Raw genomic sequence first — 20,527 nt, 5'->3', positions numbered from 1 at the left:
AATTGTTTACTCTTTTGTGAAGACAGACGCAAAGTATTCATTATAAGAACCATACTCACATCTTCCGCCTCCACACATAGGTTATCTTTTTGGTCTCTCGTAGGCCCTACTCTTTCTTTAGTTATCCTTTTGCTCTTTATGTATTTATAAAACATATTTGAGTTTTCCTTGATTTTACCTGTCAGCATTTTTTCATGCCCTCTCTTTGCTTTCCTAATCTCCTTATTAATTTCCCTGCACTTTCTATACTCCTCTAGGCTTTCTGTAGTACTGAGCTCTCCGTGTCTAATATAAGCTTCCCTTTTTTTGCCTTATCTTACCCATATGTCCAATGACATCCTGGGGGCTCTAGATTTGATCATCTCTTGCTGTTACCTCTAATATTGTCCTTAGCCAAGTGCTGATCCATCCAAACGTTTTAATTGTGATTAATCAACTGTCTTGATGGATAAAAAGGATAGAAATGGCAATCACTCAAATATTTGACCCATTTAGATATGGATCACTCCTCAATCCGGAATTTAAGAATAGATTACTGTTAAGTGAATTTTCATCTGGCGATGATCAAGATTAAAGATTTTGTAATTTAACAGAGAAATAACTGACGAGGAACAGTGTGACATCAGTTCCATGGAATGACGCCTACGCAAAACGCAGGGAATTCCCACCATGGTCTTCGAGCCTTTAAACTCTCTTCAGATCCGTGCACGATGCAGCCAACGCTCGACCGTACAGTACCCGGAGTAGCAAATTCCAGCCACTGAAATGAAGTTCAGCAAAGCGGTGAGTAACTGGACAGAGCAAACAGTGATGTGTAAGCCAGAGAATACAGATGAATGTAGCGACTCCTGATATTGGGAGCCTAATATTTCAACAACAAAAAACTGGTAAAATAAAATAATGGAGACCTGGGAGCGATTATTGTTCAGGGTACCTGGGAGAACTTCACGGTCTTACCAAAAAGTAATCCACGAAGTGACACCGGACGATGTAGTTGTGAACCTGAGAGGCAGGTGCCTGCTTGTGGTCCACGTAAATTGACAGGAAAGTGGGATTGTAGGATCTGACTCGACGACCAATCATGTTCAAAACTTTTTGTGATTGGTACATAGGAATTCAGCTTATTATTACACCAAAGAGTGATTTACACGGTAGTCGTCTTATAGAGGGGTTCACATCTAATGAACCACTGCACCAGGGAATGAGCAGCGTTTAACCATCCGGAAAATTACAGGGCATTTTTCTGATTGGCAAAGTTCATATACCAATGCTTAACGCACTGGTACCACATTTCGTTTATTTTAAATGGATTCACAGCTGTCTAAAAATAGCACACAAATGAATGTAAATGTGCATCCATACCTGTATTGCGCTGATTGGAAATTATCATCCCTACAGCTTTGAAAATCAGTGGTGTATCTCTTATATTTACTTTTTAATAATATATACTGCTGCCATCTTTATTCTGTTTATAGCAGGTTTTTGAACTGCTGGCATGTGTCCTGTTGCTGTCTGCTTTCCGTGCTGAAGGCTTAGCTGTCGTCACATAATAATTGTAAATTTATCAGTGATTAATATAAACTTTAATGAAGCAGTGAGAGAATTTTATCTGACAGTTACCTCAATTATTAAAAAAACTAATGGATTCAGTCAGCAAACACGTTTGACTTGAAAGGGATTGATTTTCTTTTCATTGCTGAATGTTAATCGTCATTAAATAATACAGGAGAAGACAAAGAACATGTTCTCTTTTAATAAAATTTATACAGCAGTATTGCAATTAGGGTGTATTGCACCGTTGTTTTATTTATTTTAAATTGTTGGCACTCTACAATTTGCTGCAGAGTGGCATCTGTTGCCTGCTGACCCAATTGGTAGGATTCTCACTACTGAGTCAGAAGATCACAGTTTAACATAAGAACATAAGATATAGGAGCAGGAGTAGGCCATACGGCCCCTCAAGCCTGCTCAAGGCTGATCTTCTACCTCAACTCCACTTTCCTGCCTATCCCCATATCCCTTGATTCCCTTAGTGTCCAAAAATCTATCAATCTCAGTCTTGAATACACTCAACCTGAGCATCCACAGAGAATTCCAAAGATTCACAACCTTCTGAGTGAAGAAATTTTTCCTCATCTTGGTCCTAAATGGCTGACTCCTTATCTTGAGACCAAGATCTCTAGTTCTAGACTCTCCAGACGGGGGAAACAGCCTCTCAGCATCTACCCTGTCAAGCCCTCTAAGAATTTGATACTTTTCAATGAGATCACCTCTCATTCTTCTAAACTCCAGAGAGTATAAGCTCATTCTACTCAATCTCTCCTCATAGGACAACCCTCTCATCCCAGAAATGTAGTGAACCTTCATTGGACCCCCTCTAAGGCAAGTATATTCTTCCTTAGTTAAGGAGACCAGAATTGTACACAGTACTCCAGGTGTGGTCTAACCAGAGCCCTATATAATTGCAGCAAGACCTCCTTACTCTTATACTCCAACCCCCTTGCAGTAAAGGCTAACAATAAAAGTTCTGGTATCATCCTCGCAAATCTTTTTTGCCTAACTTATGTTACAGGGTTGGAGTATGTGAGCACTCATAAATGGAATCTTTCTTTCCCCCTGTGTTGATAGATCTGAGTGCATAATAAGGATTTGGGAGCTTTCTCCCTCCAAAATGAGGACAAAAGTTTGTTAGTTTTATTGAATTTTTAACACCGGATTCATTCTCAGCGAAACAAAAATGTATCCTTATGTTAGTTATGTTTGCGTAGTCTTTTATTTTTGTGTGTGTACTTCTTTAAGCTCCCCATCACACTTCCCACTCCCCCCCCCACCCCACCCCGCAAGCTCCCAAATCAGGCACATAATCTAGTCTTGGTGAGCAGGAATACTTATCCTTTAATAGTGTTAAATTTAGGGCTGCATTGACTGTGCAAATGGATACTGACTTTATAATTGAAGTTAACCCTTTTTTTCTCCTTAGTGGTTGCTCAGCTTGGTTATCGCCTTTTTTATTGATGCAAGCACCAAGAAATGCATGGCATCCGTACCTACCTATCAATATGGAAACCAAACCTGTAGCCGCTGTCCTCCAGGACAACACATGAAGGAACATTGTACAAAAGACCATGATACTTTGTGTGCACCCTGCTCAGCAGATCATTATACGCAGTTTTGGAATTACATACACAAATGTCAATACTGCAATAATTTCTGCAAAGAAAATCAATATGTTAAGCATGACTGTAACGCAACTCACAACAGAGTGTGCGAATGCAAAAATGGATACTTCTGGAAATATGAATTTTGTATGAAGCATAAAGAATGTCTTCCTGGATCTGGAGTTAAGACTGCAGGTAAAATCTGTTAAATGCTTGTAATATGCCCAGTTCCAAATGTACATCTTTGTATGCATTAATAAAATGATAATTACATAGAATTTACAGCACAGAAACAGGCCATTCAGCCCAACTGGTCTGTGCCAGTGTTTATGCTCCACCCAAGCCTCCTCCCACCCTACTTCATCTAACCCTATTTGCATTTCTTTAGATTCCTTTCTCCCTGATGTACTTATCTAGCTTTCCCTAAAGGCATCGATGCTATTTACCTCAACTACTCCATGTGGTAATAAGTTCCACATTCTAACCACTGTCTGGGTAAAGAAGTTTCTCCTGAATTCTTTATTGGATTTTTAGTGACTATCTTATATTTATGGCCTCTAGTTTTGGACTCCCCCACAAGTGGAAACATCTTCTCTAATCTACCCTATCAAACTCCTTCATAATTTTAAAGACCTCTATTAGGTCACCCCATAGCCTTGACTTTTCTAGAGAAAAGGGCCCCAGCCTGTTCAGTCTTTCCTGATGTTTATAATCTCTCAGTGCTAGTATCATCCTTGTAAATCTTCTTTGCATAACTTATGTTACAGGGTTGGAGTACGTGAGCACTCAGAAATGGAATCTTTCTTTCCCCCTGTGTTGATAGATCTGAGTGCATAATAAGGATTTGGGTGCTTTCTCCCTCCAAAATGAGGACAAAAGTTTGTTAGTTTTATTGAATTTTTAACACTGGATTCATTCTTAGTGAAAAAAAATGTATCCTTATGTTAGTTATGTTTGCATAGTCTTTTATTTTTGTGTGTGTACTTCTTTAAGTAAGATTCACTTATATGATCATTTACCTGCTTTTGTTAATTAGGAACTCCGTATACGGATACAATTTGTGTGAAATGCCCTCCGGGTTACTTTTCATCAGTAAGTTCTACCACCGCACAATGTAAGAGCCACACAAACTGCACTGAACTGGGCTTAAAGCTGGATATCTTTGGTACTGCGTGGCATGACAATTTGTGCAGCCCCTGCCAGCCCCACAACTCAAGAGGTATTTCAAAACATTTTCTACATTTACCATTGAATTTGAAATGGAATACATGCAGTAGTTCAGTTGTACCTTTCCAGGCTAGCAACAAGCCCTGAAACAGCATTTATGTTCTAGGCTCAAACAAAACTCAGGACAAAATACTTTTTGCGTTCATGTGATACAACAGTACGACATGATTCTAGTCAGATTTTCAATGTTGTAGACTATGATGAGTTCAGTGAATACAAAGGTGATGTACCACCGCAGCAACATGATTTACATGAAAGATATTGGCATGATGTTCAAAGATCCCCACGTTAAATCGCATAGAAGTAGAAAGATCCCCGGCATTATAGCAAGTTGCTAATGTCAGTAACTATAGGTAGAATACACATCTGTTTTGAAGACTAGGGTGACCCTGTTCTTTTGTAAAAGCCACGAAAATAGTAACATCTGCTTATGCAGAGAACAACATAACTTGTTTGCCATTCATTTTTTGTTACTGAATATTTAACTTTTGGGAAGGTCACCTTGTAAGCACAACTGGCATGTTTCTCTTCTGATGGGAAAGCATTTGTAGCTCCTGTCAGCCATCCTCATTCAGAAGAATGAAGGTACTGAGTTATTATATATTCTGTATTCTGCTGATGTGGAGGAATGTATTCATTTTGCAGCAGATTGAAACATGGCACACAGAGGTACCCTCAGCATGACAGTCAAATCTTGTGAAGTACTCATAGAATTTTAGACCTGCCTATTGAGTCCATTATACCACTGTTGTATTTTAATTAAAGACATCAATATTGGGCTGCCTGCCTCGCTGATAGCAGCCTTCCGGTAAGTCATGGGAGGGGGGAATTGCAGAGGGCTACAGCAGGGACGGGGATTGATCACAACTCCTGTGGAGTTGGAGGAGCACTCTTGCTTTGTCTGGCTCCACAGATTGTTACTTTAAAAAGAATGTATTTACCCTTAGTTGGCGGTTGCCGGGGCCACTGAAGAATCTTGAGCCGGACAGGCCCAATGCCTACCCCATTTATCAGTGACTAATTTCAGCAAGGGGCTCTTCAATAGGCGTTAGGCACCCGAATTACATATTTAAAAAGCCTAATGCCTGTTTTAGGCATCTGCCTGGGACGCCTAAAAAAGGGCCCCACGAATTTAGCAGTGGGACCAATTGCTGTGCAGATTGGGCGCAGGCTATCCCACTGCTAAACTGGTGTGCCTTGAACTGTGCAGGTTGCGTGCAGCACATCAGCCACTTCCTGCCAAACTCTGTGCCCCACTGTTCTGGGGACCTGATGGCCATCTATAGGAAACTGCATGTTCCTCTTCAGCTGCACTTGCTGCTGCAACATTTCAACTGTCTCTTCTTTAGAATGAGGTGCCTTCTACTTTCCAAGCTGCTGCCAGACATTTTGCTGCAAAGACTCCTTTTGCTTTCATCACTCAAGCACAATTTCTTTTTTAAGCTACTCCAGGTGTTTAGCAGCTCATTTTTCAGGTGAGAAATAAAAGGCTGACAGTTGAAAATCACATCCACCATGTTCACTGTGACTGCAAAACAGTGTGGCTTGCATAGATATTTGTAATTCATTCCTGATCCTCCATTATTCTCTACATAACTTACATCATTGCCATCAACACCAGTTCTTTGACAGAAAAGCCCAGTTGACTGTGAATATATTGTGAGCTGTGATACAACCAAAGGATGCTGATGACTATGTAAAACTGATTGACTGTTTTGTAACTTTGTAACTGCCTCCTTGCCAACCATTATTCTTAATATATATTTGGTAATAGGTCTTATGTAGCCTTTTAGATTAAAAAAATCTAAAATAAACTTGGTTTTATTCTTTGTTTCAGAGGGTATTTCAGAGTGTGAAGAAGCGCTTTTTTACTTTGTGGCTCGACAAAAAATCGGGCAACGGAAAGTGTTCAGTCTCGGGAAGACACTCCTCAACATGAACAAAAGACGCATGCTGCAAACTTGGAATGACAAAGGGGTACAGCAGCAGATCATGCTGTTCCTTGAAAAATGGAAGATGCAGCAGAGTAAAAGCGTAACCGCAGATGATTTCGTGAAAATTCTGAAGGCTGCCAAACTTAATAAAATTGCAAAAAAAGTGGCAAGAAAGTTCCTCAAAAATAGTTCCTCAGTGCAATGCAGAGAATTGTGTTGTCTCAGTAACAGTGGGCAGTAGTTTTTGGGAGATATGAATGCAGCTCTGATCAAACTAGTCTTTTTTTTAACTACAGAAAGCTACATTCCAACCAGTGCAGGTTATTATTCAAAATCTTCCATTCCCAGTTTCACTGCCTTTCAAGCAGATTTGTATCAATAATACCCACATTAGCTCACTTTAATGTAGTCTGTTTATTTATAATAGAATATGGTAAGATTTTGAATATTCACTGATTTGGTTTAAGATTACATTACATATTCATAACACAATCATTAATTTGCTGCTTTTTAAAAGTTAACATGTGGTGAATGATACCTGGTCCTGATCTGCAGCAGTTCTCCACCTTAAATATCGTACAATGCTGCTAAACTACCCAGGAACAAAATATGTGCTGAGTGCTCAATTTGAGCGAATATTTTGGACAGAAAATCATTGTTCATCACCACTACCCCATCAATGAGTGACTATGGTGATAAGCTTTTGTTAGCACATTGTATAAGAATTTGAACTAAGATTCCACTGTATTAATAATGAAGCAGTCATTTCCTTTTATACTCTTCAAAGTATTACAATGTATTTTCATGTTTTGATGGCACAGGCTTGTCATTTCACCATCTAGATTTTATGATATTAAGGAGTGTTTCTCAATTTTATGCTTTTATGTTTTTATTCTGCATTTTCAGTTCTGTATAATGTGTTTTCATTGCCTTAAAGAGGGAGGATTGTTGAGTTGCTTTGCTGTCCAAATCTTGCTGTATTCATGAGTGTTTATTTCCCATTTTTTTTAGTGCAAGTGTCTAATCCACTTTACTCAACAGGAGTAAGACTTGGACAACATCCAGGCTTGGACTGATAAGTGGCAAGTAACATTCGTGCCAGACAAGTGCCAGGCAATGACCATCTCCAACAAGAGAGAGTCTAACCACCTCCCCTTGATATTCAACAACATTACCATCACCAAATCCCCCACCATCAACATCCTGGGGGTCACCATTGACCAGAAACTTAACTGGACCAGCCACATAAATACTGTGGCTACAAGAGCAGGTCAGAGGCTGGGTATTCTGCGGCGAGTGACTCACCTCCTGACTCCCCAAAGCTTTTCCACCATCTACAAGGCACAAGTTAGGAGTGTGATAGAATACTCTGAGGATCTTTTAAAATTGCACCCCTGCCAAAATGTCTACTCAATCAAGTATTTCAAGTACTGTAACTATCTGTCAAACTGTGTAAATTATCATCCCGCCGGCTTTAATTGCCGGTGGGAGTCCCACATTTGGGAGGTGCGCGCACCCGAACATGTCACTGGGGAACCCAGAAGTCAGTGGGTTGGAGCCGGGCTCCGAACCCACTCTGGATTTCTATGATTTTAGGAGCCCCTAGCACCCAACACACCCGCTACACCATCCGAGAATCGACCCCATTAACTCTTTCTTTCTCCACAGATGCTGCCCGACTTGCTAAGCTTCTCCAGCATTTTCTGTTTTTATCTCATATAAACCTTGGTCACACAATTCACAAATGGGGCTGAATGTTTAGCATTTTTTTTCAGAAGTTGCAAAAATTCATAACTTGCATCTTTTCAAATTTGTTGTTCCTTGATGATAGAATAATGCAAACTGCATTCGTATGTCTTAATTTTATCATCTTAATTTAAACATTAATGTGGTGCATATTTACACTTGGGTGCAGAAGCACTGGAAAGAACAATTTTGAAAAGAACAACTCGTGCAATAAGATTTCAGTGCACCTTTGATTGCAAAACATCACTTTTGAGTATATGAAGCTACAGCCAGGTAATGAATTCAGTAAGGCTCTATATCTCTAAAACAGAGAAGCAAACCTGTAGGCTGTGAAAAATATGCTCTATAAAGTCTCCATATTTAGCCAGCTAGTTGAAGATTTAATAAGATATAGTGTTGAGAGAAAATTTCTGTTAATGGTTAAAGGCTGCTACAAACAATTTTAATTTACATTTGTTTCTCATTCAGATAGCATGATGTTACAAAGAACACTGTATGCCACTTTTAGAGACTTCAAAAGTTGTCAGTATTATATTTAACGATGTAAATACAGATGATATTCCACAAACCATTAAAAGTTGTCAGCATTATATTTAACGATGTAAGTACAGACAACATCCAGCAAAATATGTTTGAGTTTAATTACAACCACACAATTGCATTTAATTGTCAGTTTTATTATCATGAATCAAACGCAGGTGACATGTATGGAAAGTTCAGACTTTAAGAGAATCTGGTGGTAAATGAAATGCTGCAGGCACGAGGGTGAATTGTGATGGATCTCTTGGCCAATTGAATTCTGGATCTTAGCCAACACCAATATGTATTTGATGGAGCATTCATATCAGCATGTTGAACAAAAGTATAAATGAACTCTGGTTGCATTGTAGCTCAGATATTTTAATGTAAGCATTTTCCCACAAAATTCAGGAACAAAAAGAAAATTATAGATACCTTCAATGAAAACTTGACCTTAATAACATCTGTTTCTTTTAACTTTATCTCAGAATCAGAGGGTTGTGGGTTCAAGTCCCTCCATAGATTTGAGCACAAAATCCAGGCTGACACTTCAGTGCAGTACTGAGGGAGTACTGCACTGTCGGAGGTGCATCTTTGGAATGAGGTGGATGTAAAGATCCCATGGTACTATTTTGAAGATGAGCAGTGGAGTTCTCCCTGGTGATCTGACCAATATTTATCCCTCAGCCAACATCACTAAAACAGATTATCTGGACATTAGCTCATAGCTGTTTGTGGGAGCTTGCTGTGTGTAAATTGGCTCCCACGTTTCCCACATTACAACAGTGACACTTCAAAAGTACTTCATTGGCTGTAAAGTGCTTTGGGACATCCTGGGACTATATAAATGCAAGTTCTTTCTTTGTTTCTGTTTTGTGTAATGGTTTATCAATATTATAAATGCCATTGTCTAAGTAAAATTAATAAATTCACATTAATGAATCTTGTTAGTATTATTATACAAATTACATCTATATTATCTCTTCACATTGGTCTCTAATGTTTTGGATTGAAAAGATATGTTTTTGTATTTATCTAACACTGGAACTTAGGTTAAAAGTGACTGAAACTGGGTTGTTTACGGAACTTAGTCATTTTTCCTACAAGTCATTACGCACCTCTGTAGCTTGTTTCATATATTCTGGCATTGCTACAAATATTGAAACAGAGGTGCATGTAGAGGAAACATGCAAGAAGAAACTCACAGAGAATTGGATGAGTGTTTGAAAAGGAAGAATATAAAAGGATAAAGAGAAAGGATAGGGAGCTGGGATTACAGTAGACACCCCTAGTTGAAGAGCTATTACCAGCACAAATGGGTTTCTTCAGTGTTGTGAATTCCATAGGGCTGAAATTCCAATGGCAATGTCGAGCCACTAGAAGTGAGATGGGCAGGACTTCTACTCACCATAATGTCCTGGCGCTGCTGTCTGGCTGGGTTAGATAATCAGTATATTGAGAAACATGCAAGCTATGCAAATCTAGCCAGCAATGCCTCAGAAACACTGAGGGGTTGGGGGGGTGGCGGTGGCAGGGGGGGGCAGAAAACTCCGGTAGAGATGGAAGTCAGGCCCCAAAAGGACGTTCAATGGTTTCAAGATTGGGGAGAGAGGCAGAAAATAGTTTGGGCAATGTAGAGACCTAGTGTAGCAGTGGGATATAAAGCCTGATGCTGCTCAAAAGAGCAATGGCAGTATTGGAGAAAGCAGGCAACCTGATTGAGAAGGGTGGCAGCAGGGGCCAAAGGAGGAGCAGTGAGCCGCAGGGTCTCTGATGTAGATGTCCTAATGGACATATGGAGCAGAAGGGGCAGTCTGTTTGTCAAGGGCTGCAGACCAAGCATATGGTGTACACTTTGTGCAGGGTGGTAGCTGTAGCAATGAGTGTCACCTCCTTAAACCCCAGGACCCCTTCGCAGTTCAGGATGAAGTTTAATGAGAGTAATTAAAGTCAGTTATCTGCTCCCGCTGACCTTTGCAATCTATAGGCCAAAACGTCCAACATCGGCAGGGTGTAAAATGTGCAATATCGGATCAGCACCTGTCTTACTTTCCTTTTCATTGAAGTTTGCAACAGGGCACAGGGCGGTTGAAATTGCTATAAGTGCGTTTCCGTGCACAGAATGGGCACCTCACACGGACCGCACACCAGATCATGTGGCTGCAAAGAAGGCCTCAAATTCGTACCCCTCATTAATTTAAAAAGAATTGGTGGGCTGCCAGCGCTACTCGCGCTCTTCATCGGCAGCTCGCCTAATCGGGGGGGGGGGGGGGGGGCATCAATTTAGTTGCTGACACCATTTAAAGGCAGCGTGCTGCTCTTAAAGGGGAGGTGCACTTTGGCTGCAGGCAACTGTCAGTGAAGTTTTTGCACAATGGCAGAAACAACAGAAGCTGCAAGGACTCCCTGGTTTTTGGATGCTGCATTAGTAATTTTGGTGAAGGAGGGAGATCTTCTATCCACCAGGCGGTAGGAAGATATCCAGGCAAGCTGCCAGCAAGAGTGAGCAGAGGCAGCAGAGCATGTGAGTGCCAGAAGCATCGCCCCCCCCAGGACATTGCTGCAATGCTGAAAAAAGTTTAATGACCTCACGAGGATAGCTAAGGTAAGCCTCCTATCTCATATCTCTCACTATTCACTGCTTAGCCATGCACTACCTGTTGCCCCTGCACTCACATCTATTCCCTCCCCAGATAACCAGCACTCTTCTCCAATCACTGCAGCACACTTCACTTTTTTTTATGCGTTCATGGGATGAAGGAACGTTGATATATTTCCAAGTCAGGATGGTGTGTGACTTGGAGGGGAACGTGCAGGTGGTGTTGTTCCCATGTGCCTGCTGCTCTTGTCCTTCTAGGTGGTAGAGGTTGCAGGTATGGGAGGTGCTGTCGAAGAAGCCTTGGCGAGTTGCTGCAATTCATCTTGTAGATGGTACACACTGCAGCCACGGTTCGCCGGTGGTGAAGAGAGTGAATGTTTAGGGTGGTGTTCCACCTCCTTCTGCTCCTACTGCAGCACTCTGCACCTGCACTCTTCTCACTATTAATTCCTTCACCTCCTCACACCTCTGCCATCTTTCATATACCAATTACACTATTCTACCCTCACTTGGTCATACTAAAAACTTCTCACTACTTTAACACTGACATGCTTCTTTCTTTCAGGGCCTGGTTGCACACAATAACAGGGAGTAGCCAGCCACAAGGGAAGGGCCATGATTTATCCATGTGCTGAACCTACTTAAAGAGCAGGGCATGGACATTGTGGGCAGGGGGCGTGTCAGGAGCGTGGCATCTGGCTATGCTGGAGGACAAGTACTGCAGGGTTTTTAACATAAGAACATAAGAACATAAGAAATAGGAGCAGGAGTAGGCCAATCGGCCCCTCGAGCCTGCTCCGCCATTCAATAAGATCATGGCTGATCTGATCCTAATCTCAAATCTAAATTCATGTCCAATTTCCTGCCCGCTCCCCGTAACCCCTAATTCCCTTTACTTCTAGGAAACTGTCTATTTCTGTTTTAAATTTATTTAATGATGTAGCTTCCACAACTTCCTGGGGCAGCAAATTCCACAGACCTACTACCCTCTGAGTGAAGAAGTTTCTCCTCATCTCAGTTTTGAAAGAGCAGCCCCTTATTCTAAGATTATGCCCCCTAGTTCTAGTTTCACCCATCCTTGGGAACATCCTTACCGCATCCACCCGATCAAGCCCCTTCACAATCTTACATGTTTCAATAAGATCGCCTCTCATTCTTCTGAACTCCAATGAGTAGAGTTCCAATCTACTCAACCTCTCCTCATATGTCCACCCCCTCATCCCCGGGATTAACCGAGTGAACCTTCTTTGTACTGCCTCGAGAGCAAGTATGTCTTTTCTTAAGTATGGACACCAAAACTGTATGCAGTATTCATGGTGCGGTCTCACCAATACCTTATATAACTGCAGCAATACCTCCCTGTTTTTATATTCTATCCCCCCGAGCAATAAAAGCCAACATTCTGTTGACCTTCTTGATCACCTGCTGCACCTGCATACTAACTTTTTGATTTTCTTGCACTAGGACCCCCAGATCCCTTTGTACTGCAGTACTTTCCAGTTTCTCGCCATTAAGATAATAACTTGCTCTCTGATTTTTCCTGCCAAAGTGCATAACCTCACATTTTCCAATATTGTATTGCATCTGCCAAATCTCCGCCCACTCACCCAGCCTGTCTATATCACCCTGTAGGTTTTTTATGTCCTCCTCACTCTCCACTTTCCCTCCCATCTTTGTATCATCTGCAAACTTTGATATGTTACACTCGGTCCCCTCCTCCAAATCGTTAATATAGATTGTAAAGAGTTGGGGACCCAGCACCGATCCCTGCGGAACACCACTGGCTACCGGTTGCCAGTCCGAGAATGAACCATTTATCCCAACTCTCTGCTTCCTGTTAGAGAACCAATCCTCCACCCATGCCAGAATATTACCCCCAATCCAGTGATTCTTTATCTTGAGCAATAATCTTTTATGTGGCACCTTGTCGAATGCCTTCTGGAAGTCTAAATACACTACGTCCACCGGTTCCCCTTTATCCACCCTGTACGTTATGTCCTCAAAGAACTCAAGCAAATTTGTCAGACATGACTTCCCCTTCGTAAAGCCATGCTGACTTTGTCCTATTAAATTATGTTTATCCAAATGTTCTGCTACTGTCTCCTTAACATTAGATTCCAAAATTTTACCCACCACAGATGTTAGGCTAACTGGTCTATAATTTCCAGCCTTCTGCCTACTACCCTTTTTAAATAAGGGTGTTACATTAGCAGTTTTCCAATCTGCCGGGACCTTTGCCGAGTCCAGAGAATTTTGGAAAATTATTACCAAAGCATCCACAATCCCTTCTGCCACTTCCTTCAAGACCCTAGGATGTAAGCCATCAGGTCCAGGGGATTTATCCGCCTTGAGTCCCATTAATTTACTGAGTACCAATTCCTTAGTGATTTTAATCGTATTTAGCTCCTCCCCGCCTAGAGCCCCCTGTTTGTCCAGTGTTGGGATATTCTTAGTGTCCTCTACCGTAAAGACTGAAACAAAATATTTGTTCAGCATTTTTGCCATCTCCATGTTTCCCACCATTAATTTCCCGGTCTCATCCTCTAAGGGATTTATGTTTGCCTTAGCCACCCTTTTTCTTTTTATATAACTGTAGAAACTCTTGCTATCTGTTTTTATATTTTTTGCTAATTTATTTTCATAATCTATCTTCCCTTTCTTAATCAATCCTTTCGTTACTTTTTGCTGTCTTTTGAAGACTTCCCAATCTTCTATCCTCCCACTAAATTTGGCTACCTTATATGTTCTTTTTTTTAGTCGGATACTATCCTTAATTTCTTTACTTAGCCACGGATGGCTGTCATTTCTTTTACACCCTTTTTTCCTCAGTGGAATATATATTTTTTGAAAGTTGTAAAATAACCCTTGAATGAACACCACTGCTCATGTACCGTCTTACCCTTTAATCTATTTTCCCAGTCCACTTTAATCAATTCCGCTCTCATACCATCATAGTCTCCTTTATTCAAGCTCAGTACGCTTGTTTGAGAACCAACCTTCTCACCCTCTAATTGGATATGGAATGTAACCATGTTATGGTCACTCATTCCAAGGGGATCCTTAACTAGGACATTATTAATTAATCCTGGCTCATTAACTATCTTCCCCTCCTTCCCTTCTCATTTAAATGTCATCCTTACACATGTGCATGACAAATTGCTGCTGCTTTCAGAAGCATCTGCAGCCAAGTCGTCAACGGCCAGAGCTTCTCAAGGTCGCCATCTCCAGTGCCCTCAGCAGAAGTTCAGCAGCCTTCCACCTCTTAAGCTGTGACCACTGAGGAACCACTTTATAGGAGCATTAGAATAGACAAACGAGCACACAAGACAAGCATTAAGAGGGTTCACAATGGTGAATTGTAATTAGGCATCAGTTATGTAAGCATTTATCACAAAATGGAATCTGTGAGAGTGATGAAGTAAAATATTTTGTTTTGGCATAGCTGAAAGCTGAATGTTATTGATGTAAGAGGAACACAAAAGTTGTTCAGTTTGGGATCATTGATATGGTGGGTGTCAGGACTGGGTCAAATGGAATGAGGGAGTGTTGGTGCTGGGGCAAGGGAGGGACAGATCAGGAGACTGTCTCCTCACTAATTTTCTGCCTTCCAGCTCTGGTAGCTTGCTGTACTGTTGATCCATGCTCTTCTTCTGCTTCCTCCAGCTCCTCATTCCCTTCTTCATCTTCCTGCTCCATTTTTTCCTTCTCAGGAATCTCCAAGGCAATTCCCCTTTGAATAGCTAGATTGTGGAGCATGCAATAAACGATGATGAGCCCTGAAATTCTCTCTGGGCCCGCAAAGGACCCCTGCTGAGCTGCCCAGACAGCGGAACCATTGTTTTAGGATGCCAATGGTTTACTGATCAGAACCCTAGTTGTTGCAAGGCTCTCATTATATCAGAGCTTGGCATCTGTGCCTGTGTTCCTGACAGGAGTCATGAGCCAGAGGGCGAGAGAATAGCCCTTGTTCCCCAGAAGCCAGCCTGCCACCCGATGGTCTGGGTGGAACAGAGTGGGTATTGAGCACCGGCGCAGTATGAAAGCCATTACAACAGTGACTTCAAAAAAAAAGTACTTCATTGATTGTAAAGCACTTTGAGACGTCCTGAAGTCATGAAAGGGGCTATATAAGCCATAAGGGGCAAATCTTTCTTTCTTTCTTTCTTTCATGACTACTGCCAGGAAACCGGGCACACACCATGAATCATTACCTGTGGTCACAAACAAGTTGAGCAGTGAATGAATGGAAGCCCTTCCTGTTGAGAAACAGAGACTAACTAGAGACTTAAATTGATGGAAGTGAGAATTCCTTTAAATACCACTTGTGCAAGCTGCTTGCTAATTGTTCCCGGCATGAATTGCTGGGCAGGTTAAGGAAGCAATGTTTCAGGCACGCACAGATACCAATTTAAGAAAAGAGCCTTGGTCCAGGTGCATCACAAGTCATGCAGGTAACTTAGCCTCCATTTCTACCGGCTTTAGTTATTATAGAATCATAGGATGATGCAACACAGAAGGAGGCCATGTAGCCCATTGTGCCTGTGCTGGCTCTTTGAAAGAGCTATTCAATTAGTCCCACTCTCCTGCTCTTTCCGCATCACCCTGCAAATTTTCCTTTTTCAAGTATATATATATTCCTTTTTGAAAGTTACTATTGAATCTGCTTCCACCACCCATTCAGGCAGTGCATTCCAGATCATAACAACTCACTGTATAAAAAAAAGTATCCTCATCTGCCCCTTGGTTCTTTGCCAATTATATTAAATCTGTGTCCTTTGGTTATCAACCCTCCTGCCCCAGTGGAAACAGTTTCTGCTTATTATTAATATCATTTGAAATTCTGTCTTAAATGTCGTAATTTCTGGGGCAGCAGGTTATGCCCCAATAGCCTGCCATTTGCATACATCCACCACTTGTGGGGAAGGCACTGCTTCTGCCAGCACTTACTTGCACCAGAATTTAGCATGTATGCGTAACTCTGTCACATCTGACTTACATCCCAAATTCTGACCAGAACAACACCACTTTTGCCCCAAGAAAATCGTGCAATTTAGGGCCCTATGATTCTGTAAAGTTGAATCCTGTTCTGCAGCATTCTGGTTTTCTCTCTCTCTCTCCCTCTGAGAGCTGCACTGCCATCCAGATTATACCTTCTGGCATCCTCCACAATTGTCAGTCTTTCCTGTTTCAACAGTCATCCTCTTTATTTCTTCTTAAAGGTTACTGAATTACATCTCCCTCTGAACTGAATTGAGGTCCTGTTGAAACTGAGTGAAAGATAAACTAGTAGAACCAGTACTTCATCAAACATTATATATCACAAATGTACATACTGAGCCCCAGGTCTTCAGGTTTCTATACAGCCTATTGAGATTACATCCCATGAGGCTGCATAAAGAAATAAAGAACTTGCATAGTAAAATAAAGAACAGCTGAAATGTAGCATCTTTCATGTCCTTAGGTTGTCCCAAGGTGCTTCACAGTAGTGCAGTCACTGTTGATATGTAGGCAACTGTCACTCAATAGGAGTGATAATCACTCATTTCAGTTGCAAAATGTGACTTATTATATATCAGTCAAACATAAACATAGCTCCATATCTTTAAATGGGATGCAATCTGTGTAATTTTTTTCCCTCTTCTGAAAGTGCTGACTTGTTTGGGTGCATTTCCATGGGCACCAGCAGCTGTCGGTCTCTCGCCAAATGTCCATTCTACATGCGTGAGCATAGACAATGGGGCCAATAATGTGGCTCCCATACAGCGCCGCCAGTACTGGTGCTGTTTGGGTGCACTGCATGCCTGGTAACGTGAGGTCAGCTCGTTTGAGTATCTTTTGGTGTTACCGGCATGTCTCCCATAATGTTCTGGGAGTGACAGGATAGGCAGGGTTTGGTATTTCAGGTGTCAACAGCCAGTGAGGTGCTGACTGTTTCACCTGCCAGGAGAGGGGAGGGAAAGGAGAATCATAGAATCATAGAAAGGTTACAGCACGCAAGGAGACCATTCGTCCCATCGAGTCCGCGCCGGCTCTATGCAAGAGCAATGTAGCTAGTCCCACTCCCCAGCCCTTTCCCTGGAGCCCTGCAAATTTTTTTCTTTCAAGTACTTATCCAGTTCCCTTTTGAAGGCCATGACTGAATCTGCCTCCACTACCCCCTCGGGAGTGCATTCCAGATCCTAACCACTCGCTGTATAAAAAAGTTTTTCCTCATGTCACCTTTGGTTCTTTTGCCAATCGCCTTAAATCTATGTCCTCTGGTCTTTGACCCTTCTGCCATTGGGAACAGTTTCTCTCCATCTACTCTGTCCAGACCCTAGAATGGAAGGTAAGGGGGAAAAGGAAGGTGAGGGGAGTGAATGGAGGAAAACAGTGGTCGGAAGATCACCAAGCGGGAAAATAGGCTTTTCTTATTGGGGCTTCCTCCTCAGCACCCACTCCAATCAGGCATTGGACAACTAGAGAGCTGCTCAGGTGCTCCAGTCGCATTATGACGAGGCCTCACATTTACACCTTTTCCAGTAGCCTTGAGAGGCTTGCAGACATCTTGCGTATAGATTCCTTTGTGGTAAGAGGCACACTGTGGTAGGGTGGGAGCCTTGCAGGCCTCAGGCTTGATTATACAGGGCATTATCGGCTCTGTATAATTGTACATTATATTTGATCAGGTTATTTAACCGTGGTAAAATCATAGCCGAACATTAGCCTATTCTCACCTGATATCTGCCTCTCAACACTTTCCAATCAGGAACAGAAACTCCAGCTGATTTTTCCCCCCCTCCCCATCCCAGGGGTGATGAGACCCATTGTAGCACTCAACTGCTACCCCAGCTGAGATCAGCGAACTGAGGATAAACTGGGAAACCCCAAGCCTTCTGACCGACATGATTTAGTGCTACACCAGGCAGTGTCTTTACCCATTAAGCCACCAATGGAGCTTTATCCCGCTCTCAAGTCCCACTTCAGAGAATTGAGCACAAAATCTAGGCTGACATTCAAGTGCAGTGCTGAAGGACCTCTGCACTGTCAGAGGTGTTGTCTTTCAGATGAGACATCAAACTGAGGCCCCGTCTGCCCTCCCAGGTGGACTTAAAAAATCCCATGACACTGTTTGAAGAAGAGCTGGGGAGTTCTCCTTGGTGCCCTGGCCAATATTTATCCCTCGACCAACATTACTAAAAAAACAGATTATCTGGTCATTATCACATTTCTGTTTGTGTTTCCTTCCCAGTTTATCCTGTGCGCAAAATGGCTGCTGTATTGCCACATTATAACAGTGACTACACTTCATTGGCTGTAAAGCGCTTTGGGACATCCAAAAGTCATGAAAGGCGCTATATAAATGCAAGTCTTTCTTTCTTTCTGTATCACCCTTGCTGATCACAAGTGTCACTCAATATTTCTACAATGCTGAGATTGATAGACTTATCCCCCTGTGTCCACTGTCCGCCTTGCACAAGACAGATAGGTTCATTAATCAGAGATTACCTCGCTGCCAGCTGTGGTTTTCTCCAGCAGATAATAACCCGATATAATAAGTAAACATTTCATTACTGATTGCAAAACCATTAAATTAAATTGGAAATAATTCAATTTGAAACAACACAGACGTCATTAGAGGCTCATGTTCCCTGATGAAAAATAATAAGTCTTATTTCTGTCCATTAGATCATGGGCCGGAACTTGCTCTGGCCGGCGTGTCAAGGCTGTCTGCATATCCTGCGGATAAACACCACAAAAAAACCTACTTCATGGCCTCCGACGTCCACTTGCTCCCTGTTCAACTTTTTTTAAGTTCAGCGCTGTGAATTCAGCACAGGTTCATTCGGATCCGATAGAGACTGTGGGAATGGAAGCCCACAGAATCTGTCAGGAAGAGAAGTCACACCCACAAGCAGGCAAGGAGCAATCATTCATTCACAGTTAACTTCTGTATGTTAGTTTAAATAAAAATTTAACATATCTTATAAAAAGCTTAGCAAATGATTTAATGTAATGAAACTTATAGAAGTTAAAAGTAAAAATAAATTTAAATTTTTGATTTTCAAATTTTTTTTAATTATCAAAAAATATTAAAATAAGAGTAATATGACATTCCACATTTTTTAAATTTAGTTTTTTGTTGTTTCGCAGTCATTAACAGTCATCGCTGCGAAGTAGTATAGAGCTGGTATTTTCCAGCGTATTTTTTGGTGACGTAAGTGTCTTCATTCCAGCTGGTCAGATGGGTAAGTTTATGAATGTTTCCTGATTTTATTGAGTGTAGTGTAGGTGGCCCTTTAATTCGGACCTGTCAAACTGCCGGCGAACCAATGGGAGCAAGTTCACGATTTCCGAGTTTTAGTGCGCATGTGCACATTCCCGAACTTACTCCATCTAATCGCTGACAGAGAGAGAGGACTCCATTATGGAACGGCGTCCCCGGGTGAGTAATTTCTGGGCCATCGGAAATGAGCAGTGACTTTTCCTGTTTATACTCAACAGATGTTCAGTGATCTTATAAAAAAATTGGGACCTCTCAATGCTTTACAAACAAATACACAGCCTAACATAAACTAACACAAAGCAAAAGGCTTAAAAATATAACTGAAAGTGAAAGTCTTACATACAGAAACTTCTGATTATTTTAGAACAATATGTAACTCAATCTAATTTCAAAATTTAGAAGAGGAATTGAAATTAGGCTGTTTTATTTTATGTGTCAGAACTCCACACAATGAGTATCGGTATGTGTAATGCCTCCAACTTCAGGATTTACACTTGTCCTTTCTCTCCATTCACAAAATTGATGCATCATGTGAATCAGCCAAACGTGCGATATTGCAAATAATGATGGTTGTAAATGCCTTGCAAGTGTAGGTTATTAGAATTTGTTCTGCATAATACATCACCAAATCAGGTATAATCACTTCAAAAGGTTAAACGGACATCGGAACATAGGAACAGGAGTAGGCCATTCAGCCCCTCGAGCCTGCTCCGCCATTTGATAAGATCATGGTTGATCTGTGATCTAACTCCATATACCTGCCTTTGGCCCATATCCCTTAATACCTTTCATTGGCAAAAAGCTATCTATCTCAGATTTAAAATTAGCAATTGAGCTACCATCAATTGCCATTTGCGGAAGAGAGTTCCAAATTTCTACCACCCTTTGTGTGCAGAAGTGTTTTCTAATCTCACTCCTGAAAGGTCTGGCTCTAATTTTTAGACTGTGCCCCCTACTCCAAGAATCCCCAACCAGCGGAAATAGTTTCTCTCTATCCACCCTATCCGTTCCCCTTAATATCTTAAATTTCGATCAGATCACCCCTTAACCTTCTAAACTCCAGAGAATACAACCCCAA

At 41.6% G+C, this 20,527-nt stretch overlaps 1 protein-coding gene across 1 annotated transcript; it reads left to right on the top strand.

Moving 5' to 3' along the window:
• The first annotated feature begins 697 nt into the window (after positions 1 to 697).
• LOC137306899 (tumor necrosis factor receptor superfamily member 6B-like) lies at positions 698 to 9,509 on the top strand. Its single transcript, XM_067976289.1, has 5 exons — positions 698 to 783; positions 2,981 to 3,353; positions 4,195 to 4,377; positions 6,223 to 8,666; positions 9,073 to 9,509. Exons 1-4 carry the CDS (start codon positions 766 to 768, stop codon positions 6,558 to 6,560), a joined length of 912 nt encoding a protein of 303 aa, XP_067832390.1. The 5' UTR covers positions 698 to 765; the 3' UTR covers positions 6,561 to 8,666; positions 9,073 to 9,509.
• The last annotated feature ends 11,018 nt before the right edge of the window (positions 9,510 to 20,527 follow it).

This window comes from Heptranchias perlo, chromosome 3 (assembly GCF_035084215.1).
Source record: "Heptranchias perlo isolate sHepPer1 chromosome 3, sHepPer1.hap1, whole genome shotgun sequence".
Classification (NCBI taxonomy): Eukaryota; Metazoa; Chordata; class Chondrichthyes; order Hexanchiformes; family Hexanchidae; genus Heptranchias; species Heptranchias perlo.
The sequence above is the reverse complement of the archived record's forward strand: the minus strand, read 5'-3'. Positions and strand labels throughout refer to the sequence as shown.

Coding starts and splice junctions, on each gene's coding strand:
- LOC137306899 (XM_067976289.1), top strand. Junction 3,354..4,194: donor ATCTGGAGTTAAGACTGCAG/GTAAAATCTGTT, acceptor TTTGTTAATTAG/GAACTCCGTATACGGATACA. Junction 4,378..6,222: donor CCAGCCCCACAACTCAAGAG/GTATTTCAAAAC, acceptor TCTTTGTTTCAG/AGGGTATTTCAGAGTGTGAA.